This window comes from Culex pipiens, chromosome 1, assembly GCF_016801865.2.
Source record: "Culex pipiens pallens isolate TS chromosome 1, TS_CPP_V2, whole genome shotgun sequence".
In the NCBI taxonomy this organism is placed as follows: Eukaryota; Metazoa; Arthropoda; class Insecta; order Diptera; family Culicidae; genus Culex; species Culex pipiens.
Window position 1 is genome coordinate 76,374,358 of NC_068937.1, and position 16,383 is coordinate 76,390,740.

At 37.4% G+C, this 16,383-nt stretch overlaps 2 protein-coding genes and 1 long non-coding RNA gene across 9 annotated transcripts in view; 2 read left to right on the top strand and 1 right to left on the bottom strand.

Moving 5' to 3' along the window:
• LOC120429837 (teneurin-a) overlaps positions 1–16,383 on the bottom strand; it is a 463,678-nt gene that overhangs the window by 83,490 nt on the left and 363,805 nt on the right. The gene's annotated exons all lie outside the window — the stretch shown is intronic.
• The window catches only part of LOC120424820 (uncharacterized), a 100,906-nt gene that overhangs the window by 62,281 nt on the left and 22,242 nt on the right, over positions 1–16,383 (top strand). The gene's annotated exons all lie outside the window — the stretch shown is intronic.
• On the top strand, positions 744–5,113 carry LOC120424812 (uncharacterized). The gene is given in 6 exon segments (XM_039589030.2): positions 744–2,250; positions 2,252–2,723; positions 2,798–2,850; positions 3,758–3,956; positions 4,009–4,644; positions 4,647–5,113. Coding segments are annotated over 6 exon segments (2,208 nt in total). The 5' UTR covers positions 744–1,620; the 3' UTR covers positions 4,865–5,113.

Consider the following 16,383-nt stretch of genomic DNA (forward strand, 5'->3'; position numbering starts at 1 on the left):
TCCGATTTGAAATTTTCCGATCTTTTCGAAAAAAATATTTTCAAAAATTTAAATTCAAAACTAACATTTCAAACGGGCCAAACATTTAATATTACGCCCATTTGAAATGTTAGTCTTGATTTTAATTTTTTTTAAATATTTTTTTCGAAAAAAATCGGAAAATTTCACGATTGTTTCATGTTTTAACATTGTAAATCGGACCTATAGTTGCTGCGATATCGACATTAGAAAATGGTGGGTTGTTTTGGTGAGACTTAGAAAACATCAATTTTCCTGTTTTATAACCTTTGCATGGCAATATCTCAGCAACTAAGGGTCGTATTAAGAAAGTTCAATAAAGCAAAATATAGAGAATTTTCTCAGCTTTTCTTTCAAAGGTGGGCAAACATGGGCACTAATTTTAAAAAATGAAAAACTGCGACTATTTTCAAAAAAGTTACCTAAAAATGGTTATAAGTTGAAAACGGTGCACTTTATCAAAAATTCACTAAAGTACTTTTTTATTGCAAATTTGATTTTGCATCGAAAAATAAAGTTGAAAATTTTTTGCGACCAAAATATCGATTTTTTGAAAAAAATCTGTATTGATTCAAAAAAAATCATAACTCGGTCAAAGATTTTTTGCCCATTCTGGAAATTTCTGAAAAGTTGGCATTTGATGTCCTCTAAAACATATAAAAAAAAAAAAAAAAAAAAAAAATAGTGTTTATTTGCAAATCAAGTTTTAGTGACAAAAAGTTAAATTAAAAATCACCAAATCTGGACGGGGGATCGAACCCCGCCTCGAGCAATTTTGATTTTTTTGTTCATGTCCAGGAATTTCAAAAATTTATATTTCCTCAACCTTCTCGTTGGGAGCAGATGGGAATCCAACCCAGATCGTTTATTAAGCGAACACCGTAACCAGTCAGCCACAGCCGCTCCTGCAACACTTGAAAATTAAATAAGGATGCAAAAAGGAAATTCCTCACCGGATTTGATCAACACGATCTTGAACAGCCGTTTTATGCCGCAGTAAGCACAAATCCAAATTTTGATTGGCGATCCTAACGGTTCCAAAATTCAGACCCTCAGCTCCACCTAGTTGTGCATATTGGCCAACTTCCACTACATAGAAAAAATATGTAAATTTACACAGCACGTAATTACTGTTTCTTATGTAAACTCACTCATTGTAATGTTGAAATATGATGTAAAGAGTAAAAAGTCATGAAAATTACTCCAATGTAAATTTAAATCTAATGTAAATCATGAATCTAATGGAAACGTTGTGCATGGAAACTCAAATTTTATGAATTTCTACCCGTGTTCGGCTTCCTGTAAATTCCTATTTAATGTAAATCATATATGGGTCATTCCACCTGAAGTGTGCAAGAAAAAATGCAAATTTGAAAATTATCATCTCGGATTCTGCTCAAATTTGGCAGTGCTGTTGAGACTATCAAAACATGCAAAATTCCCAGGGGGTGGCTCATAAAAGATGCATCCGATGTGTTCGGATGCATTATAATGCATTTAAACTTGCCATTTTATTGCCTGCCTTTGCTAACCAAACGTCTTTCTCCTTTCCTTGCAGACTAAAATAGTGCCGTTGTACTGACTATCACAATAGCAGCAAGGATGAATGCCGAAGAAAGGGGGCAGATAAAGGAGCGGTTCTGGAAACGTGTCCAGAAGGTGATCGGTCTCGTGCCGCATCGAGTCATGGCCTTGCTGGATATGTTCGACCTGTCAGCATCGCAAGTCATCGCTGAGGCAAGTGTGGAATGGCCGAAACTCATCGAAGATGATGTCAGAAAGAGTGGTGTCGAAATTGTCGATGATGCCGTAAGCCGAGGGCTCGCAAGGTCAAAGTACGATGTGTTTGGCCGGCAACAGAACGACCTGGCAACATTCAGTTTGCATGCCGCTGAAGAGGTTTCGATCAACAATGTAGGCAAATTGATCCAAAAGTACGGGATACGCCAATTCATCGAGGGCTCACCGGTACTAGCGAGACGGTGCCAAGAAATTGATACAGACCAAGTAAATCCTATTGCTGACGATTCGAAGAAAATGCTTCTAGAGAAGTTGGCCAACTACTACCGTCAGCACGAGAAATGTGGAGTCGACCCCGACTACTTCGTAGACTTGCCAGTGCTTACCATTTCAAACACCGGGGACCAAGCGACAGTACGTGTTACGTGCGCAGTATGCAAGAAAACACGTCCCATGTGCAAGCGTTCTGGTGGCAATTGGGTTACGAATAATCCAGGTAATCCAGCATGTTCGTACACATTTACGGGGAGTGGTCCGTAGAAGAGAAGAAGAACTGGCAAGTCTAAGTTCAGAAGAGGACACGGATAGCGATGGAGATGGCGCTCACAGGGATCGCGCTGTTGGTGGTGGCAGTGGAAGCGTTGAGGAAGCTGATGTTGGCGGTGGCAGTAGTGTAGCTTCGATAAACGATAGCGTTGACGAAGCAGCTGTTGGCGATGGCAGTGGTGGAGCTTCGAGAAGCGGTAGCAATGAGGAAGCTGCAAATGATGGTGGCAGTAGTGAAGCTGCTGTTGTCGATGGTGAAACTGTTGTTAGCAGTGGCGATGGTGGACCTGCGGAAAGCGGTAACGATGGTACAGCTCCTGTTAGCGCTGGCGGTGATGGAGCTACTGATAGCGGTGTATGTCAACCGAGCAGAAAGTCTGTGGCAGACTTGATCAATCAGTATCAATACGCCGGCGAAGGTAGCAGCCGTCACCATCATCACTTGCGGAATGGGCGTTTTCTGAGGAGTGACAACAAAACGTCGGGAAACTAGAACCACAGGACAGTGCAGTCGAATGTCCTGTGGCAACTTCCAAGGCTTATAACCTCACAGTAAGAAAAAAACATGGTAAAATTACATCTAAAAAGGAGTACATCTTTTATGTCAGAAAAAAGCTTTTTTACCAAATTTTACCTCTTATAATGTGTAAATTTACATCTGGCAGACGCTAGGAAAAAATATCTGTAATCCTGAAAAAATATCAAACCGGCGATAGTTATATCTAGCTTACTAAGGCCGCGCCCCAACCCGCACGGCTAACTCGCCGCTGTGAAAACTGTACGATCAAAGCCAATGTAGCTCTATGTGCTCCGTACATTGTGAACTGTATTTACCTGGGTGCTGAATAGTGGTTCGCAAAACGGCCTCAATTCTGAGCTGTCAAAGTGGAACCAATTTACCGTTCCCCAAAAGTAGAGAGTATTGTTATCGAACATTAAAAATTGTTTTTTTTTTTTTTGCAAGAACGAAAATTTATGTGGCTTTTGAGGACCTAGAGTTGAAGTCAAGAAATCTAAAGAAAGTTGAAGGCAAGAACGTCATTTTTTACAATTATGAATTGAAGTTGTTTATGGAGTGGATGCGGTTGTATCCATCCACACAGAAAAAAATATGTGAATTTACTCGACACGGAAAAAATGAATCACATGTAAACTCAGTTGATGTAAACTTGAGATTCGACGTAAACGGTTGAATCACACGTAAAAACATGATTTTAAGTATAATTTGTTGCAAATTTACATCAAATTGCAATTAAATTTAAATGTTTAATGACAGTAAGAAAAAAGTCATGCTTGTGCTTAAACAGACTCCTACTTTGTAGATGTAAACAAAGTGGGATCATTCGAAAATCACGTTACGCATTCTCTCTATTCAGCACCCAGGTATTTACTGCATATATATATAAGATGTACTCCTTTTTAGATGTAATTTTACCATGTTTTTTTTACTGTGCTGATTAAGCTCTATGAGACCATCGCATTTAAGAGTGCATGCAAGTTACACTACACCGATGAAGAAAAGGACATGTCGTTGTATCGATACATAATGGCTGGGAAGAAGTATCATGAGTTCATGGTTGGGAATGTTCCCGGCATAAGCCGAGCTACCCTTCTAAGGCACATGGACAAACATACAACGGACATTAAAGATGGTAAGAATGTTTGGTTTAATCTTAAACCTTCATTAACTTCCTATTTTTTCAGGGGTGATCGACGCGGCGGGTCTGAAGCGTTACCTGACCGAGAACGGCTATCCGCTGACGGTGATGCTTGCGGAGGATGGGACGAGGGTTGCCCCGCGTGCCCAGTACGACGAGCGAACAAACACTTTGACTGGACTAGTAGCTCCGCTTGACCACACGGGACTTCCCAAACGAAACTACTTTGACGCCAGCAATGAGCAGGATATGGCTGACAAGTTGAAAAATTGCCGACTGGCAAGCACTGCATACGTTCAACTAGCAGTACCTCTAGATCCAAATGCGGCCCCGTACGTGCTGTTCTACATGGGTACGGACAACAGCTTTACGTATGCAGATGTACTCAAGCGTTGGCTTCACACCATCGACTTGCTGAAGAAGCATGGCATCACCGTTTTTGGTATAGCTTCAGATGGGGACCCAACTCTCCTGAAGGCAATGCTCAGCATCATGCAATTGGCAGATGTACCGTGTGATGAGCTAGGTGTTAGATTTCTTTGGAAACTTGTTCAGCGCACCTTTCTGTACCAAGATATAACGCACACAGTGAACAAACTAGCGCGCAAGTTGTTCAATCGCAAACGAGCGTTAATGATTGGTACATCGGTGGCTAGCGTTACCCACCTCGATGCCCTGTTGGATAAGGTCTCACGTACGGTGATCTTCACCCGACCGACCTCATGAGCTTTCGACCTACGGAAAAAGTAATGGAGGAAGCCGTTATCAACCTGTTGGAGGAACATGTGCCTGGTAGCGAGGGCACGGTAGTGCTGCTCCGCTACATGAGCGCTATATACCGAGCATATACTGATGTATCGTTGGCGCCGATTGAAGCCATCTCAATGCTCTGGTACAGTTAATCTATGGCGCAATTGTTGGGTTTAAATTAAACACCGTTTATTTCCACAGGGAGGCGTTGTTTTTCATGCGGGCGTGGAGGAACTGGACATTGAAGAATAGAACAAGCAGCTTCCAATGTGTGACAGCAAACACGTACGATTGTCTTGAGATAAATGCTCACAGCATTGTGCTGGCAGCAAGAGACTGCCGCGATCGTGGCCGACCCGAGGAATTCTTAGTGAGGTGTTTCGGCAGTCAGGATGCATCTAGCAGCGCACTATGGTACATTGGGTGGCCAAGTTTCAAAAAAGTGACCTTCTCCAAATATTTTTTGGTATTTTTTTCTCGAAAGTAAACATTCTAACTAAGAAAAATCCAAATTTTCAAAGCTGTAAGTTTGTTCGTTACGGAGATACGCAAGCTGAAAGTCAAAAAATGGAGTAAAAAACTAGCGTTTTTCGTAAAAAAGGCTGATTGTTTAATTTTAACATAGCTCAGCCATTTTAAATATTTTATTAGGACAATTATACATCATTGGAAAGGTAATGATATAAGCTTTTAAACTATTGACAGATAAAATGTTATTTCCAGACTAAAAACTGAAGTTTTCATCGAATAACTGGAGCATTTTTTTGACAAAACTTATTTTTTTGTGTTTGTTAATCGAGTACTTTTTTTGCTAACCGATGCTAAACATGAAACTAAGGTCACTTAAAAGATTGGATCATAATCTAACATTGCTGAAATTTCCAGCCTGCGATTTTTTGCGTTTTCGGAGATATGCCATTTTGAACATTTACGTTTTATCAAAATTTGCTGCAATCTACATATGCGCCCGTTTATTTCACTTGCTTTGCTACCTACTTCGTGGGCATCGTCGCTTCAAAAATCAATACCTGGTTTCAAGAAGTTCGAAATGACTTTATTGGAATTTTCTGTTGCCTACATTTAAAATTGAGTACCTTAGTCAAAATAAGGTATTCGTACCGAAGTTTCTCAAGCGAAATTGGAGAATCTCAGTTTGATACCGAAAAAGTATTCAGCAAAATATTGACATAGCATGATGAATTTCTGCGATCAATCCATGAAACTGATCCACATTTAAGTTCTATGTTGGTTAGTACAAAACATCATAAAAAGTACCTTTAACATATCCTGAAGCTGTCAGAAACTCTATAATCAAATGAATTTTCATGAACAAGAACATCAGGATTAGTAAGAATATGTTTTGTTTTTTATCGTTTTACTTCATAATTAATATTTTGAATAAAATTAATTTTTCTGTTATTTGATTTAACAATTCAAATTTTCGCAATTTATGCCCGTAAAGGGTAGGTGGGGCGTGGGGGTGGGTCTCAAGTTATATGGCATGGACTCACAAAAAGAAACACACAGCAGTAAATAATAAATATTTGACTTTAAATGGATTTATTACGCTTAACAAAATTTTGTTGGAGGGGAGGAGGGGAGGGGGGGGGGTGAAAGAAAGTGAAGGGAGGGGTTGTGTCCTTAAAGTGGGGATGTATTAGCTTATCCATAATTTAATAATATAAACTTGCAATACAATATATACGCAATTCTTTTGCACTTGCAAATGTATGAAAAGACTATTTATTATAAACAATCAACTATTGAAAAACATGAAAAGTCATAAAAATCGACGTATATCATTTCAATACCATACAATCACCCAAATTTGTATGAAAAAAACATTTAAAAAGCAAAAAAATAATTTGGCCGCCTGTTTGTATGGAGATGGCCCATAGTGCAGCGGCGACGATTCCAGCAGCAGCGGTGAAGATAGGAAGGCACGTGGGAGGCGCACTGTGGCTCAGATCGGGAAAGTTTGCTTGGAGGTAAATCGTCAAACCATAGTTGTGCTGGGCACCTATGCTTATGCTTATGCTTATGCTTCATTTCGAAATCTTGGAAGACGATACAGCTGCTGTCCACATGTATCAGAAGTGTATGGTTTTGTTTTTGAAATTAAATGTACCAGAATTGAAAAAAAAATCATCAATTATTCCGATGAAACTGGCTCACAATATAAAAAATCGGTTTAATATGATCAATCTTTCAAACCGTAAGGCAGATTTTGGGGTTTTTGCTGAATGACACTATTTTGCTACCGGACATGGCAAAAGCTCTAGAACCCATAATAATTATTTCATCTACTACAGCCAGCTCTACATTTGTTCTCGCTAAAAATAAAAGAAGAAATAATAGAAATAATTTGATAAAGTGGAAGAAATGAGGAATGAGGAAAAATATAACGATAGATAAATAATGATAAATTTTTGAAAATTGTATTGTAAAAACTCTATAGCATTTGCAAATAAATATTAAAAGCTTAAATTTTACTTAATACGGTTCAATGACACTGAGATCAAGAAAAACAGTGCATTAACAATTACCCAATTAATATTCCTAAAACAAAAAATAGATTGTTCAAGGTATTGATTATCTCAAAATCGTATAAAATTATAAAAATATTTCATCTTACAGAACACCAGGTAGTAATTATTGATCAGCACGACTGAGTGCTTCTAGCAGATGCGGCGAGTGTAGCTGATGTAAGTAATCTCAAATACTTAAAACTTTAAAATTCGGAAACATATTCCTTTCTGTCGATAAGTGATTTTTATGTAAAATTGGCCGGGGAATACGATGGTGAGTTCAAATTTAAAAAATAAACAGGGCTGTTTTGAGATACGGTCATTTAAAGTTTTCATACAGGTAGAAAACATATGTGAATCGAAATTTTGATCACGGAAATGGGTTCTACGTCCAATTTCCTTCAAAATTGAGTCTAAGACCGACCCTCTAAGACAGGCCTGCCCAACGTCCGGCCCGCGGGCCGGATCCGGCCCGTGAAGCCATTTCATCCGGCCCGCTACGGCTTTTTAAAATATTTCTATGACCGGCCCTTAAGGCTGTCCATGAAGTATTAAATAAATGAAATTATTGTCTGAATTAAAAAAAATAACCTTGAGATCAAATTTTAACATATTATAAGATTATTCTTCATGTTTGAATTTAATGCTTATAATTTTTTTATTGATATTTTTTAACTGAAAAATTGTGCAGGAAAACAAAATTTTCCATTTCGTAAAATTGTGAAATTTATGAAAAAATGATGTCTTAAAATTTAAAAAAGAGACTAAATGTTATTTCTTTCAGTTTTGACTGTGCTTTCTTCAATCTGAAGTTTTTTTTTCTATTTTCTTTTCTTTTAATTAAATAAGCAAGCAAAACTAAAGTATTTTTCCAGAACAACTTTTTAGTGATAAAGTTTTTTTTAAAAAAAAAAGCTTAAGAATCAAATTATTCATACTGAAAATAGATCGCTGGATTTTTTTTTAATATTGAAAAATGTATCAAAAATTTAAAAAAATGCAACGATCATTGAAATTCGAATATTAATTTTTTATAAAAAAAAATATATCAAGGTATTTAATTGCAATCGTCAAAAACAATATCTATACAATTTTAAACAAGCAAAAATTAAAATAAGTCAAATAAACACATTTTTGAATGTAATCTTTGTTTTTCATTTTTAAAATCAAGATGTATGATAAGTGCAGTGCTTCTGAGGACGCGCAGTCCTGTTTTCTCGCGATAATTTTCGTCTCTTTTGTGTCGCTGTTTGTGTGGATGGGGTGATTGGTCATAATAATTAAATAATGCCTTCATAAGTGAAGTGCTTCTGAGGACGCGCAGTCCTGTTTTCTCGCGATGATTTTCGTCTCTTTTGTGTCGCTGTTTGTGTGGATGGGGTGATTGGTCATAATAATTAAATAATGCCTTCATAAGTGCAGTGCTTCTGGGGACGCGCAGTCCTGTTTTCTCGCGATAATTTTCGTCGTAAATGATCGTAAAAATTTATTCCAACATTCAGTTTTAGTATTAACTCATCAAACTATCGATTTTATGAAGAGTAAAGCGTCATTTATTTACTATTTTTGAAATTTGCTCGCGTTATCTAAATGGTAAAAACAGTAAAAATATACTGATAAGTCCAGCCCATAGCACTACTGCTCGGCTGGCACGCGTACGATAAAAATAAACTATTTTAAATAATCAATTATCTATCTTTCCGCAGCCGGCTGCCTAAGATTTAAAAATTTCAACCGATAAACAAAATGCTCATGGTCACATCACTGCCACTCGTGAATCCTGACCTCATACCCATCTACTAACCCCCTCGAAACTCATGTGATACTTTGTCGGAGAAGCAGTCGATTGGGCGGTCTCTATCACTCAAGTATCGGACTAACATTCCCATCCACTTCCCCGTGACCCTACCACTGGTCGTGGCCGGCGCCGGTATTGATCAGCATGATAGGGGCCTTTGAGAAGTTGCGAAGCGAGGAAAGATAGCACCCACTCATCTTCCACGGCTCGTGGATGTAACTTCTGGAGGTCCTGGTCAATAACGGAGTAGCAACTGCGGGTGGGCACCTATGCTTATGCTTATGCTTATGCTTATGCATTTTTAAAATCAAGATGTATGAATCATATTCGCAACACTCGTTCTTTTATGTATTTGCATTAACCCTTTCAGGCCTGAATTAAAACAAAAAATTTAGTCAATGATGGGAAAATGATTCTTATGACCGTACGACAATTATAGTTTTGGAAATTTTGATATTTGGGTCATATATGACCCATCAGGCTCGAAAGGGTTAAAAGAACCCAATCATATGAAAATTTGAAAAAATGTGTTTACTTTTTCAACTTTTATCAAATATTAATTCCGGCCCGCCACTGCTTCAGAAAAATCAGACCTGGCCCGCAGGGCCAAAAGGTTGGGCACCCCTGCTCTAAGATTTGTGGTTTCTGAGTTATCGTCGTTTGAAGATAGGGGTTTCGCTCAAAAATCGCCAAAAAGTCGATTTTTTGGGAGGGTACAAAATGGAGGAGGTGGTACGATTTGGATGAAATTCCGGATTTTTGCATGTTTTGATAGTCTCAACAGCTCTGCCAAATTTGAGCAGAATCGGAGATGGTAATTTTCAAATGCTGTTCCGCTTCAGATGGAATGACCCATATGTGACTTTGATTCTATAAATAGATCGACATGTCGCAACTGCTTTTGTCTGTGTTTTAATGCTCCGGCGATGAGTTTAAATATGGGGTGCATAAAGAACGAAAACAGGAGAAAGGGTAATGTTCATTTATCGAATCATTAACCAAAAATCTTAATTAAAGCAGGAACGTGCCGTTACCCATACTACAGAAGATTATCACAATATATGTTTACGATAAAATTAAAATAGGGGAGAACTGAATGAGATATTACAGCTCGCAACTGTACTTTTGAATAAAGCGGCGACTTCAGATATTCGGATAGTTCCATGAATTCTACTAAATAAAAAAAAAACGATTTAAGTTACTATCGTTGGCGAAAGTACACTCAGAACCTATATCTAAAAAAGATTTTTGTTTCTAAACATAAATATCCAGAGTTATTTTTTAATGAAACAAAATCAGGGAATCAGTACATTTTTTCTCAGAGTTGACTTACAGATATGTATGAAAGCTTGTAGAAAACATTAAATAATTTCCTAATATTTTTTATAATGTCAGTGCTTCTAGCTATCAGGATTCCCTAAGTCCTAGCTCTACCGGCAAAGGCAGTTATTGTTTACCTTTTTGCCCTGATATACAGTGTGAACTTACAGGATATCATTTCAATAAAATTACAATTACAATTATTGTTCGGAAAGTAAAATTAAATTTAATACTTTCCCATAAATTTTCATGACTGTTCTGTATTGTATTCTAAAATTATGTTTAAAAAACCTGAAAATTGCTATTTCCAATCAGCCAAATATGCAAAATTCACACTGCAAGATGTGCAAAGGCAAGTATTTAGCAAATGTTCATGAATGAAAGCTAAATTTAGTCATTCGGTGCATCTTTAACGTTGCTCCAACGTACCAAACATCGCTACAGAATGACTTCTTGTGGAAGTAAATTTCAACGAGTCCAATCCCACATTGACTGGGTAGCCCGCCGGCGGTTCGCTGGCGGACCGCCAAACCGCTCTGGCGATCCGCCAGCGTTTGATTTGGCAAACCACGAGCGACCCGCTGGTGGATAAAATATGCAACAATTTGGAGCACGATCAGTTTTTTTTTATCGTGACGTTGGTCCGCCAGCGACCCACCTCGGGGTCGCCCAGGGTTGCCATGAAATGTTTCACCCGCCGTTCATCCGCCCCACATACGCCGTTTTGTATGGTTCAATCGCCCCTATAGGATGGTCTGCCAGTGGGTCGCCCTCGATACGCCTCCCATAGAAAGTTCATCCGCCCAAAAAGCACCAACCGCCTTGGCTCGTCCTCGACCCGCCTTTCGTACACACTTAAAAATCTTCGTGTAATTTTCTGTCATTTCGATGCACATAACTGGAGCGTCAAAGTTAACCCAAAATTACATCGGATTTGAAAATTACATGATTCATTTTAGCAGATTTTACCGGCACTGAATTTTACGCGTGCTGAAAATACATTGATGTAATTTTCAAATTGATGTAATTTCAATGGATTGCTGCAGGCAAAAGTGTGATTTCTAGGTTAGGAATAAAAAAGTAATCGTATCATGTTTCAATTAATTTATTTTCACTGGCTAAAACATCAAATAATTTTCATATTATTAAACAACACTCTCAAAAATAGCACTCCTTCACAGATGATTTCGCAAAACAATCTTTTAATTAAAAAAACTCACTTTGCACACATCACAGCTCTTGAAATAAACCCAGCACCGGGCGAATGTTTTTCACCTCAATCCGGATCCGCGGCTGAATACGAACCATTCGCTGACATCACTTGACTTCCAGTAACCGACTACAGCTGATTTTACCGAAGTTCCCCAGCAGCTGCAAACAAACAAACGTTGACGTTGTTGTCCGCTTGGTTTGCCTGGTTCCGGCCGGCTGTTCAAGCTGCTTCGTTCCGACTTGTCCCAAACTAGCCATTCCGCTTCGAACGGCGAAATTTGTTGGCCAATATTTTGCCTCTGAGGGAAGGGAGATTCCCCAGACTGGTTTCGTAGAACCAGCGACCGGCGTTTGCTTGTTTTGCTGCCGGAAGATCCATCACGTACAGCTGGAAAGAAATGTAAACAAAGTTACTCTTTTCAGTTGCACTTATTCAATTCCATCACTAATTACACCTGAAGGTTTATTAAACTCACCTCAATCCTCCCTGTTGTTAATCGTTAGGACGATTTATGCAGTTATTTTCCGACGAAAAACTCGAAAAAATGCCAACACAACATTTGCCAAGACATTTGCAGTTTTTTTGCGGTTTCAAGATGGCTGTCACATCTTTTGCACTGTCATGAGAACGTACCTAAATGAACTTAAAATTGGGTTTGTTTTGATGTAAAATTATATCTCAGAACACGCTCCAGTTATGTGCATCGAATAAGATGTAAAATCAAGTCTAATTAAACTCATGTTTACACGATGCTTGATGTATGAGGGTTGAGAGGCGGAATTGTGACTTTATATCAAAACAAACATAATTTTAGATCATATAATCATTTACATTCTTTATTTTTCTGTTGGAATAGAATTTACGTTACATGTAATATTCATATTTTTTTAGTGTGTATACGGTTCGTCTACCCCTGTAAGCTGGTCCACCAGCGGGTCGCCCCCGATCCGCCCCTTATATAAAGTTTATCCGCCTAAAAAGCCCCAACCGCCTTGGCTCGCCCTTGATGCGCCTCTCATATACGGTTCGGCCGCCCTTGTAGGTTGGTCCGCCAGCGGGTCGCCCCCCGATCCACCCCCTATATAAAGTTCATTCGCCCGAGAAGCCAAACCGCCTTGGCCCGCCTTTAATTCGCCTTTCATACTAATTTCATCCGCCCAAGCAGAATAACCGTTTAGGTTCCTTCAGGATTTTGATTATGTTGTTTCAAGTTCATTTAAAAGTGAAAAAAAAAACACAAAGTGCCTTTGTTATGTTATATACGCTTGTCAATCTTGTCAAGAAAAGTTTAACGGCAGCGAAAGCCAACAAGAGAGAGTGAAGAAATGCCGAAATCGCTTCCACTCTTTTTTTCTACTGTTCGTAAAGCTGTTTCTTGAGCCCTTTCTTTTGGAGCTGCGTATTAGCGGCATTCGTTATCCAGAAATGCAGCTGTTTGTAGATTCTTGTGTGCTAAAATTTAGAAAAAAAAAACAAAAAAATGAAAAAAAAAACATAATTTTCAAGCATATACCCTGCACATCCAGCTGAGTTTTGTGCGTTGTTAGTTCATAAAGACGTGGCGTTACATCGTGCTGCCATCTGGTTTTTTTTAAGTGCAAGAGTGGAAAAGTGCTGAGTCATCGTCTAAAAATAGATGGCGCCCTATTTCGCCCAGCAAAATGAAATCGATAAAGCAGTCGGTTTTGATGAGAAAAAGTGGAAACATGATCTAAAAATAGTGACGCCTTCCCCCTATTGAGGTGTAATGAAGAAAAAAATAATGAAAAAAAAACAAATAATATATTGATAACCTAATTTGTTGTTAAGATTTTTAATTTCCTGAAAATAAAAATAATTCTTGACGTGCGACAATCAAAATTATTTAAAATGTTCATGTATTATTGGTACTTATATATAAAAGCGCTAACAATTCTACTCTAATCTAATCGAACGCAAGCGCAGCTAATCCGAAGAATGTATCCTGGAAGAACATTTGATTACAGGCAAAAACGTTGTTATGGTTTCGTTTGAGCAATCTGCCAAAAATATATGGACTTTCGTAATTTTTGCTCTCGTGGATCAAACTTACTTTTTGCCCAAGTATTTAAAAACGTGGGTTTTATAGAAAACCTAGATGTATGGGTATCAAAAGATCGGAAATTTAATGCCCTTTCCGATGCCACATAGGTTGACTTGTGAATTGTGGACCGGTTCGGATGCCGGCGGATTTTCCGACGACGTAATTCCGGGTTGGTACGAAATTCCAACGAAAAATCTATTCTATCGATACAAAGACCCCCAAAACGGTCTTATACCCACTCCAGAATGTTTATTTAGCAATTTTATGGTAATATATTGACATTTAGCTAAATTAAAAGTTTGCAAAATTAAGTTTAGACAAGTTTTCAGAGTTATATAAACTTTTATACTTAGTAATTAGTAAACTTTATATTCAATCCAATTTATTTTTTTAATCAGTCAAGGATGCCTATTTGGAGTTGGGAGACTGGATTTATGGTGATTTATCAACAAATAACTTTATTTATGTTATTTTTTCGAAAGGTGTACAAACTTTTTTTGCACCTTTTTTGATTTTTGTAATAGTATTTGTTATATAACTTTTTATAGAAAACATCTTTTCATGAGCTTTTTGTAGCATAATGTTCGGTATGAGTTTCTGAACATAACGTAGTACTAGGTTTCTGTCAAACTTTAAATTGTTTTATGTTTCATCACAAAATGTGCATAGTGCCCAAGGGGTGTAAATACTTTTTTTACATACTGTATATTGAATGGGGGAATGGTAGATATGAATATAAAAATAATCTTACAGTAAATAGATAAATACAAATAAGCAGTAATTTTAAAGATGATTCCGGGAAGCTGTAAAACAAACAACTACGTATAATTAAAAAGACAAACGCTCCAGATCAGGGGTGCTCAAAGTTTTTGGATGCCGTGCCAATTTTGAAGCTCAAATGAACTTGCGGGCCATGCGTATAAAATTGATTATTTATATAATGAAATTACGTTATATTAATGTGAAAGACTAAAAAAAACATCTATTACTTGAAGTTTTTCTTTACATCTCTGTTTTTTTTAAACATTTTCGTTATTTAAAAGTAAAAGAAAGCGGAAAATTTCAGTTTTCCATCAGTTTTGTTGATATAATTGTTTTTGGTATTTGAAAAAAGGTATTTAGTTGAATGTAATTGTGTTTTCATTTAAATTTCAAGTTTTGTCTACATTTTGAAAATGAAAACATAAAATCAGAACAATTCATGCTACGGCATAATTTTATCTTTGAATTGTTACACTCATGAAAAATGGTTCAATTTTTTTCCAACAATAAGGCCGATGCAAATATTTAAAAAAGATTTTGTCCCTCAACTCTGGCCATGGTCGAGGGGAGGCAAAAAAATTAAAAGAAATATGAAAATAGAAAATACAAGCCAGAATACTCAAAATTTCAATGAAAAAATTGTTGGAAAATGTTAGAAAAACACACTTAGATTTGCAATCATAATTTTCAAAATATGTAAGATTCGACGAAAAAAATAGATTTTTGCGAAAAACACTTTTTGTTGTTTATCGAAAGTTCACTAAAATTCAAATTATTTTTGAATAAACCCGAGCATGCCCAAAATGATACTAACCGCAGAGGAATGCGTTTTAAATGGATTTCAGCTTGCACTTAACAAACAACAGCTTTGAAAAATATGTGCAACCGCCTTATTCTTCCGATTTAAATTTTTTTTCTGTCTGAATCAGATGGTAGTCAATCAGTTTCGTTATCCAACTGTGATGAGTTCGAATCCCGAGGTGAATATTTTGACAATATTTACTAGTTTCACCACAAGTTTCACTCACATTGAAACGTGTGAAAAAAGTTTCGCATTCGCATGGAGATGGTGATCTTATCCAGTCTGCATTTCGTCATGTTTGTGTGATGATTATCCAGCCCAGGTTGCTTAGAAATTGATTGAAAGGAATTAAAACCAATTCTACCAGGACAGGACAGCCATGAAAGCCATCGATTGCCGGCCGCTCCTATCTCCACCATTCACCGGGGCAGGAAATAAGCATTAGGAGCACGGGAAGTGTTGATGCTGAACTTACTTAGAAAAAGGTAGCGAAACCGCAGGCTCAAATTTGATTGAATTTAAACAACAGAACTGCGTAAGCATCGCGTGGAGTTGGTAGTTGTGAAAGGTAAGGGTCTGGGATTCGCCCATCAACGGGCCATTTTACTTGATCATTCAAAATGGGATCGCGGGCCACAAAATATCACCTCGCGGGCCACGTTTGGCCCGCGGGCCATACTTTGGTCACCCCTGCTCCAGATGGTTCCATTACTGAAAGGAAAGGAATAGGATAAGGAAGGATATACACATTTAAATAAATCATATAGTGAATAGATAAATGTAGGCAGTAAAATTGAAGAAGATTCCCGGAATCTGGAAAAAAAATTATTAATTAATTATTAATTTAAAGAAAAATTCTCCAGATGGTTCCATTGCTATTTTAGTAACTGTCGTTAGTTCATGAAATTTGATCATATATGGTATGGAGGAATGCTAGAAAAAAGGACAAGGAATAGGAATGATATATCATTCCTATTCCTTGTATATGATATGAACATGATATGAACATTCAAATAAATCAAATGAAGAATAGATAAAAACATATAAGCAGTTCATTTATAAATGATCCAAGAAGCTGTAAAAACAATTTAAAACACAATTTAAAATGATACCACAGACAAACAGACGTGAATCTCTTTTTCATTCGATCGCCAACTAAAACGGCCGAATCAAATTCAAATCGACG